General features: G+C 36.5%; 1 protein-coding gene across 1 annotated transcript; it reads left to right on the top strand.

Annotated features, from left to right (window-relative positions):
• Positions 1-35: 35 nt before the first annotated feature.
• LOC144443080 (uncharacterized) lies at positions 36-18,896 on the top strand. Its single transcript, XM_078132453.1, has 16 exons — positions 36-151; positions 1,864-3,341; positions 4,891-4,942; positions 5,347-7,525; positions 8,904-8,914; positions 9,330-9,481; positions 10,386-10,453; positions 11,232-11,305; positions 11,447-11,507; positions 12,066-12,150; positions 12,689-12,736; positions 13,001-13,169; positions 13,632-13,698; positions 14,025-14,153; positions 15,083-15,190; positions 15,765-18,896. Exons 2-16 carry the CDS (start codon positions 1,919-1,921, stop codon positions 15,933-15,935), a joined length of 4,797 nt encoding a protein of 1,598 aa, XP_077988579.1. The 5' UTR covers positions 36-151; positions 1,864-1,918; the 3' UTR covers positions 15,936-18,896.
• The last annotated feature ends 1,194 nt before the right edge of the window (positions 18,897-20,090 follow it).

Raw genomic sequence — 20,090 nt, 5'->3', positions numbered from 1 at the left:
TGACCCGGAAGCTAAAACAAGAAGCGTAGTGATGACGCCATCGCATCATCCACAACACTCCGTCATGTTTTGAAATTGTACGACAAAGTCAAGGTTTCAGTCACTATATTTGTTATGCAATCCACTCGGACTGTTACAGAGTTTCGATGAGGTAAGTATTGAAAATAATCTTTGACAAAACTTATACATTCGGATGTTTTATGGTGACAAAGCAAGGTAGATGGCGCTGTTATGTTAAAATAGTAGTTGGCGTCCTAAACTACACACATTTCCTTGTTGTAGAGTATTGGCCTGTAAGTTTGCTATAAGTTTATGTTTTGTAGCTCTGTGTTCTATACTGGTTATTGGTGTGGGAGATGGTTTGATTTCGTATGGGGTATTTTTATTCAGTGTAACGTTACATGTAGACGTTGCAGCCGTCCATGGTTTACAGCAGACGGAGTTCGGACTTGATTCTAACATGTCGCCATTGTCCCTATATCTGTTTATTACATTGTAAAGGAGAAGGAAAGGGACATTGTCAGAATCGAGTCCCGACTTACCCCCTCTGCACGAAGGGCTACTTGCTGGATAGCTGCAGTAATTGTAGCGTTAGTTTTGATTTTGTGTAAACGTTATTTTTTGAGTGCAAACTCCAGCACGATAAAAAATTTTAAAAAGCTTTGAAAAACACAAACAACAAACCCACAATCAGTATAAGTTCTGTCGATCTTGTTGATTTACTGAAATAATAATCTAATCTATAAACTGAATCTACAGCAGATAATTAATGAAGTATAAAAACCAGGTTTAGTTAAACCACTATATACATTCATGGTTAAACCATGGCAGTAGAAGGACTATACCTCTATGATTAAATCAGGGGTCAAGTTTGTATTATATGGTTTCATATAGCTTGAGTGAGTTCTCTGTAGTCAAGAGATCTCACTGACATTACTATTGCACAGTAATATTTACTTTGTTTTGTCATTTGAGTTTGTGCTATTGGTGTACATGTATTCTGAGGGTTCAGGAAAAATATATGTGAAGACTTACCTACTTTTTCTAGATTATGATAAAAAAAAAAGATGATAAATAAAATGTTGAGTGTTATCTCTTAGCAATGCTTATCTTTTTAACTGTTAACAGCTAGTTTACTAAGTGTGCACATAAAGGTGTTAATTGCTTTATCACACTTCATTCATTCTGTATTAACAAAAGAAGAAAAAAGAAATTAGAATGATAACAGTGCAAATCTTAGCATATACATAATTCCTGCTCCCTGTGGAATTTCTAGAGTTTTTAGAATTTAGAGCGAACACTTCCAGCAGTGTATTGTTAAAGTAATTCAATGATCCACAAGTAAGAACATATAATATTGAATATATAATTTTCATACCAATATCTGCATTTTATGTAAGTTTGCATGCGTATGCGCGCATGCACATGTGTGTGCGTGCATGTGTGTGTGTGTGTGTGTGTGCAGTGTGTATATGATAATTATTTATATTATATTATATACTAACTTTATTGTCCTGCTAAATTTATATGAAATTCGATGTGCATTGGCAGGGGGGAAGAAAGGAACACACAGACTAATTCAACTTACTTAATTACCTACATACATATACATAAACATGACAGGCTGCTACTGATTCAATAGATGGCTTGACCTTGGTACAAAACGCTGCTTTAATCTATTTGTGCGAACATACTGGTCAGATAATCCAATATCCATAAATGTATGTGTGTGTTTGTGTGTGTGTGTATGTGTATTGATGAATGACGGTGATAGATTTCAATTGGTGTTGCCATGCTATTTCGAGACCAAAAAGCAAACAGTCATTGTCTATTTTTAAAATATATTTTGTTTCCTTTCAACAGAACTTGGAATTGAAGCTACATACATGTAGCAAATATTTCCTATGATAGTACAGTAATGGAGGAAGGTAGCAGTCCATCGTCTACCACACAGACTGTCACGCATGACATGCCCAGAGATGATGATGATGATGATGACAATGATGATCATACAGTTCTGGCATTGAAAACAAATGTGGTGGAACCATGTGTTCCTTCAGACACTAATGACACCACAGTGATAAACACAGATGCTAGTAAGAGTGCAAATGTACACACAACTGAATTAATAGAAGAAAACACACAAAATATTAACACTAGAACAACAACAAGATGCCGGCAACAGTCAGAAAATAACACTAATGTAAGTGTTCCTAGTCCTTCCATTGAGGATTTATCAAAGCAGTTAATATGTGTATCAAAGAGACAACCAAAGCAGAAACTACCAGGGGAAAAAGAAGGTTCTGTTAATACCATGGATAATGAAAGCTCTGAGATTGTAATTCTAAAAAAGACCCCTGTGAGAGAGAAACCTGTCATGGAAAACAAAAGTTCTGAAACTGTAAGTCAAAAAAAGACCCCAGTTAGAGGGGAAAATACCATAGATAATGAAAGCTTTGAAACTGTAAGTCAAAACAAGACTCCAGTTAGAGGGAAAAGAAAGGCCAAAACAACAGACCAGAGAAATGGGAGTTCTTTGACAGAGTGTCGAAGAAAAACCCCAGTCAGAGGAAGGAGAAAGTTAGAGGGCTTGGAAGATGAAAAAGAGAAAAGTGCTGTGGGAGATGGTAGTCCTATGATTGAAAATTTAAAAAAGACCCCCCTAAGAGGGAAAAGAAAGTTAGTGGTTACAGAATGTGATGTAAAGAATAGTACTCAAGAAGATGGCACAAATCTTAAAAACACCCCCGTGAAAAAGACCGCAGTGAGAAGGAAAAGAAAGTCGGGGGAAACTGAATGTGAGTCTGGAGAAACTGCTAAAAGATTAAGAAAACCAACAAAAACACCAGACGACACCAAGAAAATCACACCTGACAAGTTACCAGAAGTTTGTAAAGGAAAAGACAAGGTTGTGAAGAATAAGAGAGTTAGAGTACAAACAGATGTAAACACATCAGTAAACAATACACATCATACATCTAGTAAACATCTGACAGAAAGTGAGTCAAAAAAACGTGGAAAAAGTGTGATATCCAGGAAAAAGACAGCAAGATCTTCAAGTTGTTCAAGAGGAAAAGTTTCAAAGGACAGCACACATGATGACACGAGAAAGACAAATACAGTAAATGGCTCAGTAGAAACAGTCTTGCCAGCTGAGAGGGGAACAAAAAGAACTACCACAATACCTGTTTGTAAGAAGAAAGCAATTAAAAATGATGCAAAAAAGATGAAGTCTGGAAATAGGAATAGATCTGTAGTTTCAATACCACCATTCCCCAAATTTGACTTTGATAATTCTCCAGATATGATCACGGAACCCAGCAGTATAGACTTAAGTGAAGGTAAGTTAATTTGATTGACTCTTAATTGTCAATACATACCAGTAAGGATTGCATACTATAAACCATTTCACATCTATCTAGTATGATATATCGGGTTGTCAGTGGCCAAGCGGTTAGCTTGTATGCCTCTTACCACTACAGTCTGGATTCGAACCCACTCGGTGTCGGTTGGGTTTGATTAACGTACCAGGTCTGTGTGTAATATGGATGATACTCGATGTGACCCTGTCAAAATAACACAGCAGGTTTTCGTCAGGTACTCTGGTTTCCTCCAACTTCAACAACACTAGGGCACCAGGATGCTGTTCTGTGTTCCATTCAACAAATTTCTGAATTTATTTGGATTAAAGATTATCATTGTGTTGTATTTTTATGACTGGTAAGATTATTATAGAACTCCATAACTCGTGAGTGTGACTGTTACAGAACTCCGTGACTCATGAGTGTGACTATTATAGAACTCCATAACTCGTGAGTGTGACTATTAATAGAACTCCATAACTCATGAGTGTGACTGTTACAGAACTCCGTGACTCATGAGTGTGACTGTTATAGAACTCCATAACTCTTGAGTGTGACTGTTATAAGTTGATAAATGTTTGAAAGCTTAAAGGCCCACTTTGAAAAAGGATTTAACTTTAGGTGTGAAGACCAGTTGTCTGACAAAACTATAGAAAAAAGTTAGTTCAGAACAAAAGAATGATCCTATGTAATCCTCATGGCTCCACTGATAAGATAACACTAATGTGAGAACCTGGGATTGAAACTCTGGCCTTAAAAATGATTCAGTGACTTTGTCTTACTGTGTACTATTTGATAGACATGACAAGAGAACTGACAAACTTCTAGTTAACAACAAATAGTCGATTTGGTAAACACATTTTGTATGTGGTATGCAGGTGTTCTTTGACATTTATGTCACCTGGTTGTATATTTGACATGTTCTTGTGTAGCAACAAGAGCTTTGGGAATAAAAAGTAAATTGTCTGCAGTTGTTGATTCTGGCGGACAGAGTTTAGGACTAGATTCTGACAATAGTCTTGCTTGCAGACAGAGTATGGGACAAGATTCTGATAATAGTCTTACTTACAGACAGAGTATGGGACAAGATTCTGACAATAGTCTTACTTACAGACAGAGTATGGGACAAGATTCTGACCATGTCACTAAAAACTGTCCTGTCAAAACCTATACAACATGCCCAATTTGAGCATGCTAGCAAAGTGCCTGCATGCAATAACAAAATAAACATCAGGCCCAGCAGCCAAATATTACCACTCAATCAACTGTCTACCTATTTCACTTCTCTTTGACAAAAAATGTTTCCACATGAATGACCAAGAATATTGATATCAGAACTTTTCATAATTTTTCAATGTATGCACCTTAATGTATGTGAGTGTACGTATACCAAAGCTTCTAGTCTAGGTTTGGTTCATGTAAAAAGTCATATCATCAAAATCAACAAATGTGGAGTTTATCATAAATAAGGAAACTATGACAAACATAATTGTTTTGAAATTAATGTTATCATTTTGTTTTATTTCAGCTTTTAACGTACATCTAAAAGACAAAACCACAGTGTCGGTAGGAAAGAAGATGTAAGTTAAGTTTGCTAATTTCATATTTAGTAAATAATTTAAGAATTTATTATCTTACAATATCAAGTATGAAAATTATTTGAGATATATTGATCTTAAAGGAGAACACTGGTCCCAAAAATGAAGATATATTTGTAACTTTGGGTTCTGGAGAATTGTTTAATTATTTTACATCACTCACATTACACGCGTTGGCTGAGAAAATCTGAGTTGAAATTTTTCCGAAGTCATTGTTCAATGTCAGTCTTCATTATTGCCTCAGGCTCATTGGAGTCAGTAGACATTCATATGCAATAGGAGGATATGAATATTCATGGCTCCTAAGTGCTTATTACCTTGAAATAAAACAATCATGAATATTTATGTGTTCTACTATTTATGCTATTTGCATATCCTCCTCTCAGGGGCATTGCCCTTTTAAGAGTGTTGGCTGTCAGAGAGCTTCTGAGGGGCATTGCCCTTTTAAGAGTATTGGCTGATAGAGAGCTTCTGAGGGACATTGCCCTTTTAAGAGTGTTGGCTGTCAGAGAGCTTCTGAGGGGCACTGCCCTTTTAAGAGTATTGGCTGTCAGAGAGCTTCTGAGGGGCATTGCCCTTTTAAGAGTGTTGGCTGTCAGAGAGCTTCTGAGGGGCATTGCCCTTTTAAGAGTATTGGCTGACAGAGAGCTTCTGAGGGGCATTGCCCTTTTAAGAGTGTTGGCTGTCAGAGAGCTTCTGAGGGCCACTGCCCTTTTAAGAGTATTGGCTGACAGGGAGCTTCTGAGGGGCATTGCCCTTTTAAGAGTGTTGGCTGTCAGAGAGCTTCTGAGGGCCACTGCCCTTTTAAGAGTGTTGGCTGACAGAGAGCTTCTGAGGGGCATTGCCCTTTTAAGAGTGTTGGCTGACAGAGAGCTTCTGAGGGCCACTGCCCTTTTAAGAGTGTTGGCTGACAGAGAGCTTCTGAGGGGCATTGCCCTTTTAAGAGTATTGGCTGACAGAGAGCTTCTGAGAGGCATTGCCCTTTTAAGAGTATTGGCTGACAGAGAGCTTCTGAGGGGCACTGCCCTTTTAAGAGTATTGGCTGACAGAGAGCTTCTGAGGGGCATTGCCCTTTTAAGAGTATTGGCTGATAGAGAGCTTCTGAGGGACATTGCCCTTTTAAGAGTGTTGGCTGTCAGAGAGCTTCTGAGGGGCACTGCCCTTTTAAGAGTATTGGCTGTCAGAGAGCTTCTGAGGGGCATTGCCCTTTTAAGAGTGTTGGCTGTCAGAGAGCTTCTGAGGGGCATTGCCCTTTTAAGAGTATTGGCTGACAGAGAGCTTCTGAGGGGCATTGCCCTTTTAAGAGTGTTGGCTGTCAGAGAGCTTCTGAGGGCCACTGCCCTTTTAAGAGTATTGGCTGACAGGGAGCTTCTGAGGGGCATTGCCCTTTTAAGAGTGTTGGCTGTCAGAGAGCTTCTGAGGGCCACTGCCCTTTTAAGAGTGTTGGCTGACAGAGAGCTTCTGAGGGGCATTGCCCTTTTAAGAGTGTTGGCTGACAGAGAGCTTCTGAGGGCCACTGCCCTTTTAAGAGTGTTGGCTGACAGAGAGCTTCTGAGGGGCATTGCCCTTTTAAGAGTATTGGCTGACAGAGAGCTTCTGAGGGGCATTGCCCTTTTAAGAGTATTGGCTGACAAAGAGCTTCTGAGGGGCATTGCCCTTTTAAGAGTATTGGCTGACAGAGAGCTTCTGAGAGGCATTGCCCTTTTAAGAGTATTGGCTGACAGAGAGCTTCTGAGGGGCACTGCCCTTTTAAGAGTATTGGCTGACAGAGAGCTTCTGAGGGGCATTGCCCTTTTAAGAGTATTGGCTGACAGAGAGCTTCTGAGGGGCATTGCCCTTTTAAGAGTATTGGCTGACAGAGAGCTTCTGAGGGGCATTGCCCTTTTAAGAGTATTGGCTGACAGAGAGCTTCTGAAGGGCATTGCCCTTTTAAGAGTATTGGCTGACAGAGAGCTTCTGAGGGGCATTGCCCTTTTAAGAGTATTGACTGACAGAGAGCTTCTGAGGGGCATTGCCCTTTTAAGAGTATTGGCTGACAGAGAGCTTCTGAGGGGCATTGCCCTTTTAAGAGTATTGGCTGACAGAGAGCTTCTGAGGGGCATTGCCCTTTTAAGAGTATTGGCTGACAGAGAGCTTCTGAAGGGCATTGCCCTTTTAAGAGTATTGGCTGACAGAGAGCTTCTGAGGGGCATTGCCCTTTTAAGAGTATTGACTGACAGAGAGCTTCTGAGGGGCATTGCCCTTTTAAGAGTATTGGCTGACAGAGAGCTTCTGAGGGGCATTGCCCTTTTAAGAGTATTGGCTGACAGAGAGCTTCTGAGGGGCATTGCCCTTTTAAGAGTATTGGCTGACAGAGAGCTTCTGAGGGGCATTGCCCTTTTAAGAGTATTGGCTGACAGAGAGCTTCTGAAGGGCATTGCCCTTTTAAGAGTATTGGCTGACAGAGAGCTTCTGAGGGGCATTGCCCTTTTAAGAGTATTGGCTGACAGAGAGCTTCTGAGGGGCATTGCCCTTTTAAGAGTATTGGCTGACAGAGAGCTTCTGAGGGCCACTGCCCTTTTAAGAGTATTGGCTGACAGAGCTTCTTAGGGGCATTGCCCTTTTAAGAGTATTGGCTGACAGAGAGCTTCTGAGGGGCATTGCCCTTTTAAGAGTATTGGCTGACAGAGAGCTTCTGAGGGGCATTGCCCTTTTAAGAGTATTGGCTGACAGAGAGCTTCTGAGGGGCATTGCCCTTTTAAGAGTATTGGCTGACAGAGAGCTTCTGAGGGGCATTGCCCTTTTAAGAGTATTGGCTGACAGAGCTTCTTAAATCAGGTTTTAAGGTGACAAAGAAACTATATCAGATACAATATGGAACTGAAGAGTCAACTGTCAGGGCTCTGCTGGATGTCCCCCCCCCCAAAAAAAAAAACAAAACAACAACAAACAAACAAACAAACAAACAAACAAACAAAAACGCTTAGTAATAAATTTAGTTCTTGGTACAAAACCAAGTGTTCTAATTACTTACAATTAGTTGTCTGTGTTACAAGTAATGTTTCAGTTGTTGAGGTGAACAGACTTTGTCGAATTGACTGTTTGCTGGCTTTACTGCTACCTGTAGGAGGTGTAGTAGCAATGACATGGTCATAGAGATGATGTAGCAGAAAGTTTGACAAACTTTGTCAACCTGAACAGGCCACCAATGATACTTGTGAGCGTTGAGCAATTGAAAACCCTTGGTTGTATAACAAGCTATTCTGACTAGGTGAATATATCTTACGCAAGTTCTCATTTGGTCAGCTGTAACCATGGAATACTATTTACTAATGATTAGAAATTGTTCAAACCTTACTAATTTAAGATCTCTTGTGTGGGCAGCCATGAAAGTTTATCATTCTCATTATTATTATTATTCTAATGTTGGTTGTATAGCAATTGATAATTAAAGGGATAGAAGTGATTGTAGAAAGCATAGGCCTGTAGGTGGTCGGTCTGTGTAGAAAGTAATTGATAAATAAAGAAGACCCAGAAACTCAATCTTAATGCAACAAAAGAACTGAATACTCAATGCGTGTGTTATCAGAAGTGAGTCACGAAGTCACCTCAAACTGTATTGTTAAGGTTTCTACATCGGAAAACAAGTCCTAAGACTGCCTATTAATCATACCACCCACAACTTTTGAACTAAAAATAGAGTATTTATATAATATTATACCATGGCTGTTGTACATCACAACAATATTTGTCAATGCCATTGGTTCAACAGTGCTCAAAGTTTGAGTCAAAACGTTCAGAATTTACACTAGCTGCAACTGGACATTTTGTTCATCAAATAGTCAAAGATATAGTTGTTTTGGAAATAAATTAAAAATTAAAAAAAAAAAAAAGATATAGTCACTGGTCAATTACTTATAAAAAGACATTGTATTCGTTAATTAGTGGTCTATATTATCTGTAGGTAGAAAACTGGCAAGTTTAAATATCATGACACAGCTCGGTTTTGAATCTGTCACCATGTAAAAACTGTACTAGTTGTAACTGGAGTATCATTTTTCAATCAGACAGCCACTATATATTCACTGAAAATTATTACAATACCGATAATTAGACATTGTGCATGTTAATCATTGGTCAATATTATCCATAAGTAGTACATAAACAGGTTGAATTGTGATTACCGTTGAGGGCGCTTGTTGTTGGGTGTGGAACCCAAAAATCGTGTATACAGTTATAAAAAAATATGTTTACCCATAGGTGGTGCAATCGTGGTGTACAATGTCACAAGTACCTAACAAAACATTTTCAAAAAATGTGCCTGTTACAGCTAGGTTAAGCTTGTACAGGAATAATTCTGCTTTTCTTTGCTCTCATATGATATTGTCAGGTCAAAACAAGTACCAGAGTACTGTGATAGAGATTTATGTGATGACACTACCACTCACTCATCATCATTAAGTAGTAGTGATGAAGATGACGACGATGATGATGATGATCTTCCAGATGTCTTCAGTACTCCCTCCAGTGGACCAAAAGCAGGTAAAAGCCTTAAATCAAAAGTGACACTCTGAAGTAAACTGTACAACAAAGCAATGTTAGTTGCTTACCCCACTTTTATGATATTTACAACAAAAATTTTTTATTTCAACACATTTAGTTATTCAATTCACAAACACATGCCTCAAGGTACCATGCTATAAATCCCTAGACATTAACTTAGAATACTCCTACAAAACTGCATTTCTGAGCAGAAGTTTACATTCTTTACAATGGACTTTTTCATCTCACATGTTAACATTGGCATTAGCCAAACATGGTGTTTGGAAGCTGAGATGGGTAAAAGCTGACATTTAGATCTCAATGTAAAATATCGTGTTTGTCAATAAAGAAAAAGAACTTCTAGACATGCCTAGCAGACAACCACTGAAGTTTAAAGGGGAACACCACTCCAGGAAATAAAGGTATTTCCATAAACTATGGGTTCTGGAGTCATTTCATGATTTTACATCACCTACAATTACTTGCAATTTCAGAGAAACATCAAGTTGATCTTGTACTTTTATAGGGTATCTTTACTATGGGTCAGTAGAAATAATATATTCATGGTTGCACAGAGAATATGAGAAGTGTTTACACTGAAGGGAATAAGCACTCAGGAATCAAGAATATCCATTGCCCAACCATGAATATATTATTTCTGCTGACTCCCATGATGCAATGTCCCACAGTAAAGCGCTCCTATAAAGCCACAAGATCAACTTGATGTTTCTCTGAAATTTGCAAGTAATTATAGATTATATTACATCATGAAATGACTCTCCAGAACACAGAACCCATAGTTTATGAAAATATCTATATTTCATGGAATGGCGTGTTCCCCTTTAAGTCAGAAGACATTATATGGACTATGAAAAATAAACCTTTTCTTTTTTTTTTGTTCCAGCTCACTCCTTTAAATCAGAAGACATTGTTTGGGCAAAGTTGGGCAAGTGGCCATCTTGGCCAGCTATTGTAAGTTGATTCATATAATTATTCTGCTAATAACTGTGTGAATGACATGGATGATTTATTAAATACATACAGGAATTTATTTACTGTTTTATTTGTCTGTTGAATTGGTGTGAAGATTTGGATGGTATTGCTGTAAGTGAGTTTATTAAAGGCCTATCGTTTGGTTGTTTGTAAGACAAATTAATGAATCGTGTTTCAAAATTTTATACAAGCTACGATGTGAACTTGTATAACATCTCAAACTATGAGTGCTGTATCAAAAAGTGTAGGCTGTAGCATGTACAGTTTCTTATTGGTTTCTGTGTGGTTGTATCAAACAGAGCCAGTGAACACTAACCTGTAACATGCTGTAAACTCATCACAAATATAAGAAGATATATCTCCATATATAAATTGCTTATGAACTCTTCAATCAACAATTATGATTGTGTTATACAGTATTTTTGTTAGGGACTGTAACTAGGTAAATTCTACCTGAGTTTCCCAGCTATTTTACTGGGTTTCCCCAACATAATTATGGTACTAACCTTTAGCCATTGCAAATATTACCAGATTTCCTTCTCTAATACCAAGATTCTCAAATCTTAGCAAAATACAATGTTAGAGTTGAAGTCAGTATATTGTAATCTTGTACATGCATTCCTTGCTGTGCTAAGAAGTAGTCTGATCCCACTTTAAAAAGACTGCAATGTTTATAGCGCACACTTTTTAGATGTACAAGTTTAGGATTATATTTGTCTAATACAATCTAATTTGTGCTTATTTTCCCCACTTTTAGATCAAATCTTTGCAGAAAAAGAAGCACAAGGCATCGGTGTACTTTATTGGATATCCACAGACAAAGATTAGAGGGTAGGTTCTGACTGTTAAATGTCTTGTATTCAGAATTTATTGGTTTTAAATGAATCATAGGAAGGGTGGATTTCTACACATTTTTTGTGCCAGTGTAATATTTTTTCAAATAACTGTAGTAAATTTCTATTATGTTCACAGGATTTCTGTAAATATAAAAAATCTGAAACTGTTCAACTGTCCTGACAGAGAGACATACATTGTAAGTATATTTGTATACTTAGTTCTATTAGGACTCATCAATATTCAAATGAGTTACATAGACTCTAGGAAGAAAGGGAAAAGAGGAAATTATATTTCAACAGGCTTTATATTTTACAATCTGCCCCCCACCACCTCTAAATATAATACCAGAATCAAGAGGAAATTATTTCCTGTCGCTATCAATTAAATATCTTTCAGCCATTTTAGATATAAGTCCTATTTTCAGGTACATATTAATGTTAATGCAAAGGTACATTTTCTGCTTTTTTCATGCATTTTCTCACAGGACTTGGTCTGTTACCTGTTGAGAGCTTCCAAACAAAACAATGGAAGTTTCAGACCCTTACTTTTGTAGCCCTGGTGTAATATACTGCCATGTTTTTTTTGTTGGCTACTATTATCTCAGTCAGTCTTAAAGATTGCTAATACCAACATATCTCTTTCCAACTTTCTTTGCATCAAGGTGTATTTATTACAGTTACAATTTTAGAAAAGGAAAGAAATACAAAACTACAAAATCATCACATTTCAAGACTTTGACATTTTGTATCTGTAGGCACTTGGCTCTAATATGAAACATCCAGCATCAGGACTGTTCCTTGAATGTGTCCAAATGGTTGACGACTATTTTAGAAAAAGAGGTATGTTCCTTTACTGTGTCCAAACAGTCAATGACTATTTAAAAAAAAAGAGGTGTGTTCAAACAATGAAAACAGGTAGAGTTTTACATGCAATTTTGCAGAAAATTATATAAGTGGGGGGAAATTTGCCCAAGAATGTTTTATTTAATATGATGTTATGTTTTATTGGAAGCAGATCAAAGTAGCAATCCCATAAGTGTCAATAATGACTATTTCAAAGTGTGTGTGTGTGTGTGTGTGTGTGTGTGTGTGTGTGTGTGTGTGTGTGTGTGTGTGTGTGTGTGTCTGTCTGTGTCTATGTGTGTCTATCTGTGCATGTATGTATGTCTGTGTGTGTGTATGTATGTATGTATGTATGTATGTATGTCTGTATGTATGTATGTATGTATGTGTGTTTCTGTGTCTGTGTCTGTGTCTGTGTCTGTGTCTGTGTCTGTGTCTGTGTCTGTGTCTGTGTCTGTGTCTGTGTTTGTGTCTGGCTGTGTCTGTCTGTGCCTGTGTCTTAGTGAATGTTTATTGCCATTTATTTGTGTTACAGGACTTGGGACAGTTACAGTGACCAGTCCATTGGAGTATTTCAAAGAAGGTATGTAATGTCTATAAATCTATACTCACTACACAAACTGTAATGTTGTCCGTGTTACATATCTAGCAGATAGAAGAGAACCTCTCATTAATGGATGGGGAAATCTGGCACAGTATTGGTGGAGAACCACGGCTAACAGTAAATTATCTAGAAAATACAAGACATTTTACACAGTACTTTCCTCATTGATCAGTCATATAATTCATGAAACAAAATTTTACCAAATTAGAAACTTTAATGGTCCTCTTTCCTTTGTTGTGTAAGATGAAGTAGATGATGTTGCATCCTTAGCTGTGCTTCCGTTCTTTGCTGATACTGTGGATGCATCTGAAGATGAAGAGGAGCAGGGTAAAGAGGAGAAGAAAATGGAGAAAGAAAATGAGCGGGGTAGGAAAATTACCAATGGAAAGAAAAATCCCAAAATAATAAGGAGGTGAGATGACAACAGTATTGCATAGAAAGATTCCTATTGGTCTTTTAGGAAGGAAATCGCTTATGCTAGGCTAAAATTTATAAGTAAACTCCAAAGGCTATAGGATTAGACTTATACTCCTTGAAACTTTACAAATTTGATTTACTACCAAAATTATTATCTTGATCCTTGAGTGGCAGTGACTTGATAACCAGCTAAACCTCCTACCAAGAAAAGACACTACATCTCTTCAAGTAATTATGAAATTCACTATTTGAATGAATGGATAAAATGCAAGACTGATAAGAACTTGACTCTTAATTTGAAAACTAACAATAAACTAGGTAGTTGGTATTATCTCATGAGACTTTGTGCTGAATGAGCTCTAGAGGGCAGTATACAATGGAATTAAAATCAAATGAAAAATTTAAACCGAATTACCAATATCATTAAATGGTACTTGACTTTTTTGGTTTCACACAGGGGTACATCATGTCAACGAAAGATGCAGAAACTTCTGGATTTCATTACAAAAAAAGATATTGTGAAGGTAGGTTGATAAAAAGTTACATTTTTAAAAAAAAATGAAACAGGTTATTGATCAGCATGTAAAAGTAGCCATTGATGATCCATAAGATGGATGCTATTTACATCATGCCAAAATATATGTTCTCTCTAAGATTTTTTGAGGTTGCAAAAATTTGGAAATGAAGAACGTGGTAGTTTTACAAAACCAGAGTGACTATACATGCAGATAAACTCCAGATTTTAATTCCATTTCTATATAACTTATAAGTGTTGCTAGGGAAGATGTAAAACATGTTATTATGTTAACAAATACATAAAATCATGCTTGAACTCATTTCTATTTTTTAGGACAAACTGATCGGAGTAGCCAATGGAATCGTTCAAAATGAGAGACATAACATTTACATGCATGGACCTAACTCTAGGAGGAAGGAATTAAAACACACTGGATTTGGTCCAATGATCGATGAAAATCAGGTATAGAAGAAATACTTTTTTGTAAAATATATTTCAAATTCAAGTCTAATGTCTACATGATGTTGTCACTAAATGTTGGGAATCCAGTAATCTTGTAGTAAGAGACTTTGGATCTGTGCTTGTGTGCTGAATGATAAATCTGAAAGGTGATGAGTACTTCTGTCTGGATGCAGCGCCCTCAGTGGTGACCTTGTTGGTTAGCATTGATTTTGTTGTCATAATGTTGATAAAATGGTCACAAAACAAATAAATCAAACATGGCAATACACCTAGCCCTGTTTGCATTGGTGTGCTTCCACCTCAACTCAGATCTAACTCTTGTTGCTGTCTCGCAGCCATGCAGACATCAATGGTAATGAAGAATGGGTGATATCACAGCTGATTTGGTGCTAAGTTGGAAAAAATGACAAACTTCAAGCCAACCATTCAAAATAATATCACTGATCTCAGACCACTATCGTTTTAGTAGTCTTGACTTTAATTCGGATTCTTACTTCACATTGACCATTTTTGACACAGTTTTGTCTCAAGAAACACTCTTGACTGCCCCAAATTCAACCAAGCTGATATCTATAAAAACTGCAGGCTAGAAGTAGTCCAAGCATTTTCTTTGACAAACGTGATATAAGAACCTATATTGTAATTCACTTGGTGGTATAGTTTATAGCTTGGACCATAGACCCGTGGGTGGAGGGTCTATGCTTGGATATGTTATTTTGTAGTTCTCTGATTTAAATTTCATCTTGCTCATTTCTCAGCATTCCCACTCACGGTTGTATGGCTGTGATAAACTGTGAAAGAGTCAGAGTCAAGTCATAGAAGCACAGCTACACAATAATGGCTAGTATAAACGAGCAGACCATTTTAGTTGCATCTCATTTTCAATGATTTAATTTTAATTTCTTTTCTGTTTGTTTTGTACTTGACAGCAAGAGGAGTTATTCAGATTTCTACAAAGTCTGTATGATGAGCATGTATTAGAAAAGACTGGTGGTTTATCTGGTGTTACTTACATAGCTGAAGTCTGGATTCCAGAGGTAAATAGATATATATATATATGATATTAAAGACACCTATACTTAAAGGTACAACTGCCTGGGCCTGGGACCCTATTTTGCATATGACTGACTGTATGTTTAGGGGTGGAGAACTTGTGATGACTCACTGGCAAGTAATCACCAAAAATATAAACATTCCCTATCTGGGTTGTTCACATGCAAATACCGCATATTTGAATAATCCTGAGTGACACACAATCTAAACAGCTGTTTGAAGGGGAGTTTGTCTCATTTTGAAAGTTTCTTTCATTCTATGAAACAAACAGATTCCTTTTCAACTAATTTGTGTATCAGGTTACCATCCTACGACATTCACAAACAATTTGTACATGATACATGACCTTGTGTTTCTCAGAGCACAGAAAAAATGCTGAAAACAAGACCCAGAAGCTAGTACTCTGTACAGCAGTTTGAATTTCCCGCATTTGCATAGATTAGCCATAATCCTCTTTATATAGGGCAGTTCTGTTTCTCTTTGTAACACCCTTAAAAATGATGGGACAATTTACGTATACAGTCCAATAAACTATTTCTACATTTTGTACAATTTCAGGCAATACTCATGGCAATAGAAGCTATCCGTCATGTCAGCCGCAAGAGAGCTGTAGAAATCTTCTTCCAGGAAGGGGATTATCATCAGGCACACAACTTGACAGATATATATGATTTCCCTAGCATACCGAAAAGTTCAGAAAAACCAGACGAAATCATTGATTGCACGTAGGAATGTTTTGTAATGAAACCAAATAGTTTGATCTTATCTCGTGTGACTCCAACAACTGTCAGCTTCTATCTATGCATAATTGAAGATGAAATCAACAACAGGGGAAAATCCCACATTTTTTGTCAATTTTTGGTTCGAGAACGTCATTTCCTGACTTCATGTCACTTACATTTCTTGTGATTGCAAAGAAAAAAATGAGCTGAAACTTGTTTTTCATTCATTGTCCAGTGTAGTTTCTATCCATTGACATGTATTGCCTCATGGGAGTCAGCAGACATGCATATGCAATAATATACAAATATATACATGACACCTGTGCAAATAAAACAATCAACCCCAAAGTGGACAAAATGTCGTTATTCCTGGAAATTATGTGATGTGAAATCATGAAATGACTCTATAACCCAAAAGTTTATGAAAATACTTTTATTTCCTGGAGTGGTATTCATTATATATAGGTTTATGATGAAAAAATGAGAAGGTTTAAGCACCACCTTGAACTAGTGATTTAGAAGTTCAAACGGAGGTCATTATGCAAATTAGAAATCAAATAAGTTATACATTTTCTGTCTCTTGTGATTAGGACTTGTTGTTGTCATGGTGACAATTGTCAGTTGTTTGCACTTGTTAAGATACCAGATGTTGGCAGAAACTTATGATTTCATCAGTGACTCCTTGTTGGGATAGGTGGTTGGTAGGACAGCTCTACATGTCATATCTTACAGAACATAATATGCAGATCTAAAAAGTTAGTTTTGTTATAGTTTGTGAGAGGGCTGGCAATGTACATGTGTTACTGATAAACCGTTGTCTCTCTCAATTGTCAGTTAAAGATGTTTTCACCATTTGTACACAAGAGAGGGGAATGTAAATATTATTGTTCAGGTGTGATGTAAATAGTACTTTCATGAAATGAATAGGAAATAAAAAAAATGGTGATGTAGAAGTATAGTCTGTAAGGTATGCCGTGACGGAGCACCCTCGCACATCGGTCAACCCCTTTCTTGTGAAGTTGCCGTTAGCATGAGACCACAACCGAGATTAAATTCAGGAGAGAGAAGGCCGATGAGGGCGAAACGGCATGACGTATCTTACAGTTTAGTAGAAGTATTCAAATGTTCTGAATCTGTCACATTCTATATTTGATATTATTTGTTATTATTACATATGTTTATCTGAAATGGCAAATTTCTGTAAAAATGATACGTTCTTGTACAAGGAACTACCTCATTTGCATATCATTTGCATGCAAGTATGCAGTAATGTTATTGGTATTGCACTAGTGCAAATACCACTAGAAGTATGCACATGCACCAGTGCAAGAAATCGCTGGTACATATGTAATAATGAGTAATACTTGTGAAATTCAGTATATCAGGAAAATAGTTTGAGTGCATGCACTTTAGAATGGGATCATGGCAGGTAGAACGCAAGAAATAAGGTATTTAGATATTGTGGTTCATTTTTTGTGGATCAATTTCATTACAATAAGGATGTCATCGGCATGACAACAGTAGACCCAGTGTGCCTTTTACTTAGTTACTAAAGAAATGGAAGAAAAAATGATGAATCTTGTCGTTGTATCATAGCTGTGTTCATCATTTATCTCTTTCATCTTTTCCTGTCTGATAGTTCCATCACTTTGATAATATGATGGTTTGCTGATAGTATGTCATCAAATAATAGTAATAGGGAACTTGCAAACCCACCATGTTGAATGTTGCATCATGGGAAATATGATAATAAATACTAATCAATTAGTATTGTAAACAGTGTTGATACATTTTTTTGTAACCACAAATAATCAATTCATAGTTACCCTAAAAATTGTGGGAAGTTAATTTTATCGGTAGCTCCAGATTAGGTAATACGATAACCACAGATAATCTCATAGTCCTTTGCGTCAGAGCATGATCAGTCTGGATTGCAAGTTCCTTATTGCTTTCTGTGTCTGTGTCCGTGTTCATGTCCTTGTGTACATGTATTTACTTTGAAATGTTAGAAATATGAATATCTTGACCCTGACACTTAACATTGAGATAATCTGTTCCTGACATAACTAGATGATCAACAATTTAGAATAGAATACGCTTGTCATTTTCAGACAATAGTTGTTCACCAGAATTGTTCATCCATTTGTATAAAATATCATACAGTTTTTTTGAAATCTTTCAAATGTTTTATTCTTGTACTTCAACTTTGAATCTAGCTACTTACACATAGAACTTTTTGTCATCAAACTAAGACTATTTGAATTTGGGAATAGTCACATGAAGGGATAAATTTGAACAAGATTGCTGTATATTTTTTTGTTCCCATGGTATAAATGTTCAAACCCTGTATTGTTCTCTTTAACTCATCAGCCAAAGGCATGTTTTTTTGATGAGTCATTGCATGACTGAAGAGGCACTGTATATTAGCAGAGGAGAGTTTGTAAAAATTTCTTTAAAATTATCATTGTGTTTACCTTCTGTTTCCATAGTAATGGTTTATCTTTAGATAACAGAATTTTGTCAAGACTCATTTCCTTATAGACAAAATGAAACTATCCTGGTAAAAAGTACAAGTTTGATTGTTTTTAAAGATCTTTCTTGTCTCAGTTTATGCGTACCCAGTCAGCACACTTCTCCTAAGATGTACATCATTAGGAATAGTAAATACTAATAGAACGGTACATCAGCTGGAAGTTTCCGCCTTCTGAAAAGTATCTCCTTTTAAAACCAGGCAACCAAATCGCATTGCATGCTCAAAAAATGTGGTATTGTATGATGGGAAGTTAAGATGAGATTTTTTAATTTTTTCACCATTGTGTATTAAATTTATTCATACTTTGTAAAATTTGATAAGGTTATGGCTTACATTTATTCAGTACTTAAGCAACATGTTTTCCACTATTGTCTATTTAAAGTGGCTATATGAATGACAATTGGGATATTTATTTTGGATTTATAATTCAGAAAACATCTCTACTATGTTTTCCTACTTATAAAAAAACAATGTGATATAACATATCCTAAATCCTTGTTTGTAACTGAAAAAAACTGTAAAAAGTTTAGAGGTTTAAAATGTTTGTCATTTTACGTACAATAACTTTTTACACACTTTGTAGCTTTTTATAATTGATTGAGTTACAAACATGGATTTGAGTCATTTGTTTTTTAAAAAGTAGGAAACCATAGAGTTGTTTCATGAATTAAAATCCAAAATAAATACCCATTTATCATTCATATAGTAACTATAATGCATAGTTTGGTATAGTTTTCTTTTCAAACATTACACAATACTTGGCGTGTACAACCCCTCACGCCAAATGGTTACACGCAATGTATGGTCTGACCACTGACTTTGTACAACAAACACCAACATATCTAAGATCACTGCTATGTTTAATAAACAAGTTTGAGCTTTATGTGTCGGTTTTGGTATTCCTTGTTAATATGGTATGATCAGACAGGTGAATTGGATGTGAAAGAAAACAGCATGTGATAAAAAGAATAATTACACTGGATCTGCTTGTGAAAGGAACAAGAATCACTCCAAAGAGATCACCACCACTTAATGTGAATGGAAACCAGATCTTGAACTAGTCTAGTTCCTTTACAGTATTGTTACGATTTACACCTTCACTCACAACATAGTTTAGTTAGAAACATATGGAGACTAATAATAAATTTAATGTCAATACCGCACTCATCGGTATAAATGTCAAACATTTTGGTTGCTTTAACTGTACACAATCCTTGTCGAAATGGCAAGACACAAATAGGTCACTTAGATAAATAGTTGTTGCTCTTTGTCAATAAACTATTAATACACGATTCCCCTTCTGATATTACATGTAACAGCAAATTGTAGTTATCATTTCATCAAGTTTACTTCCATGTTCAGCCTTACCATGTTTGAGCCCGCCCTCTAGTGGTAGGAAAATGCTACTCAAATTTGAGAGACGCTGGTTATTTTGGGGTAGGGGTTTTGACTCAATTCTATTTTAGTCGGATAAAAACTATGTCAGATTTATCAAAGTCAGTTTATTTTACATTTAAGGGCTTAAATGGTGTGAAAATCGAGAGAGAAAGGACAAATCTATCACCATGAGAGTAGGGTTTTTTCCACTTCCAAATTCAATAAAAAGTTGCTTTTCCTATAAATAATTGA

The sequence above is a fragment of the Glandiceps talaboti genome, chromosome 12, assembly GCF_964340395.1.
Source record: "Glandiceps talaboti chromosome 12, keGlaTala1.1, whole genome shotgun sequence".
Lineage (NCBI taxonomy): Eukaryota > Metazoa > Hemichordata > Enteropneusta > Spengelidae > Glandiceps > Glandiceps talaboti.
The sequence above is the reverse complement of the archived record's forward strand: the minus strand, read 5'-3'. Positions and strand labels throughout refer to the sequence as shown.

What these genes read in the sequence shown, in the direction of transcription:
- LOC144443080 (XM_078132453.1), top strand. Translation starts at nt 1,919, where the DNA reads ATGGAGGAAGGTAGCAGTCCATCGTCTACCACACAGACTGTCACGCAT. An exon ending in CAGTATAGACTTAAGTGAAG is followed by an intron (nt 3,342 to 4,890) that starts GTAAGTTAATTT and finishes GTTTTATTTCAG; the next exon opens with CTTTTAACGTACATCTAAAA. An exon ending in CTGAAGTCTGGATTCCAGAG is followed by an intron (nt 15,191 to 15,764) that starts GTAAATAGATAT and finishes GTACAATTTCAG; the next exon opens with GCAATACTCATGGCAATAGA.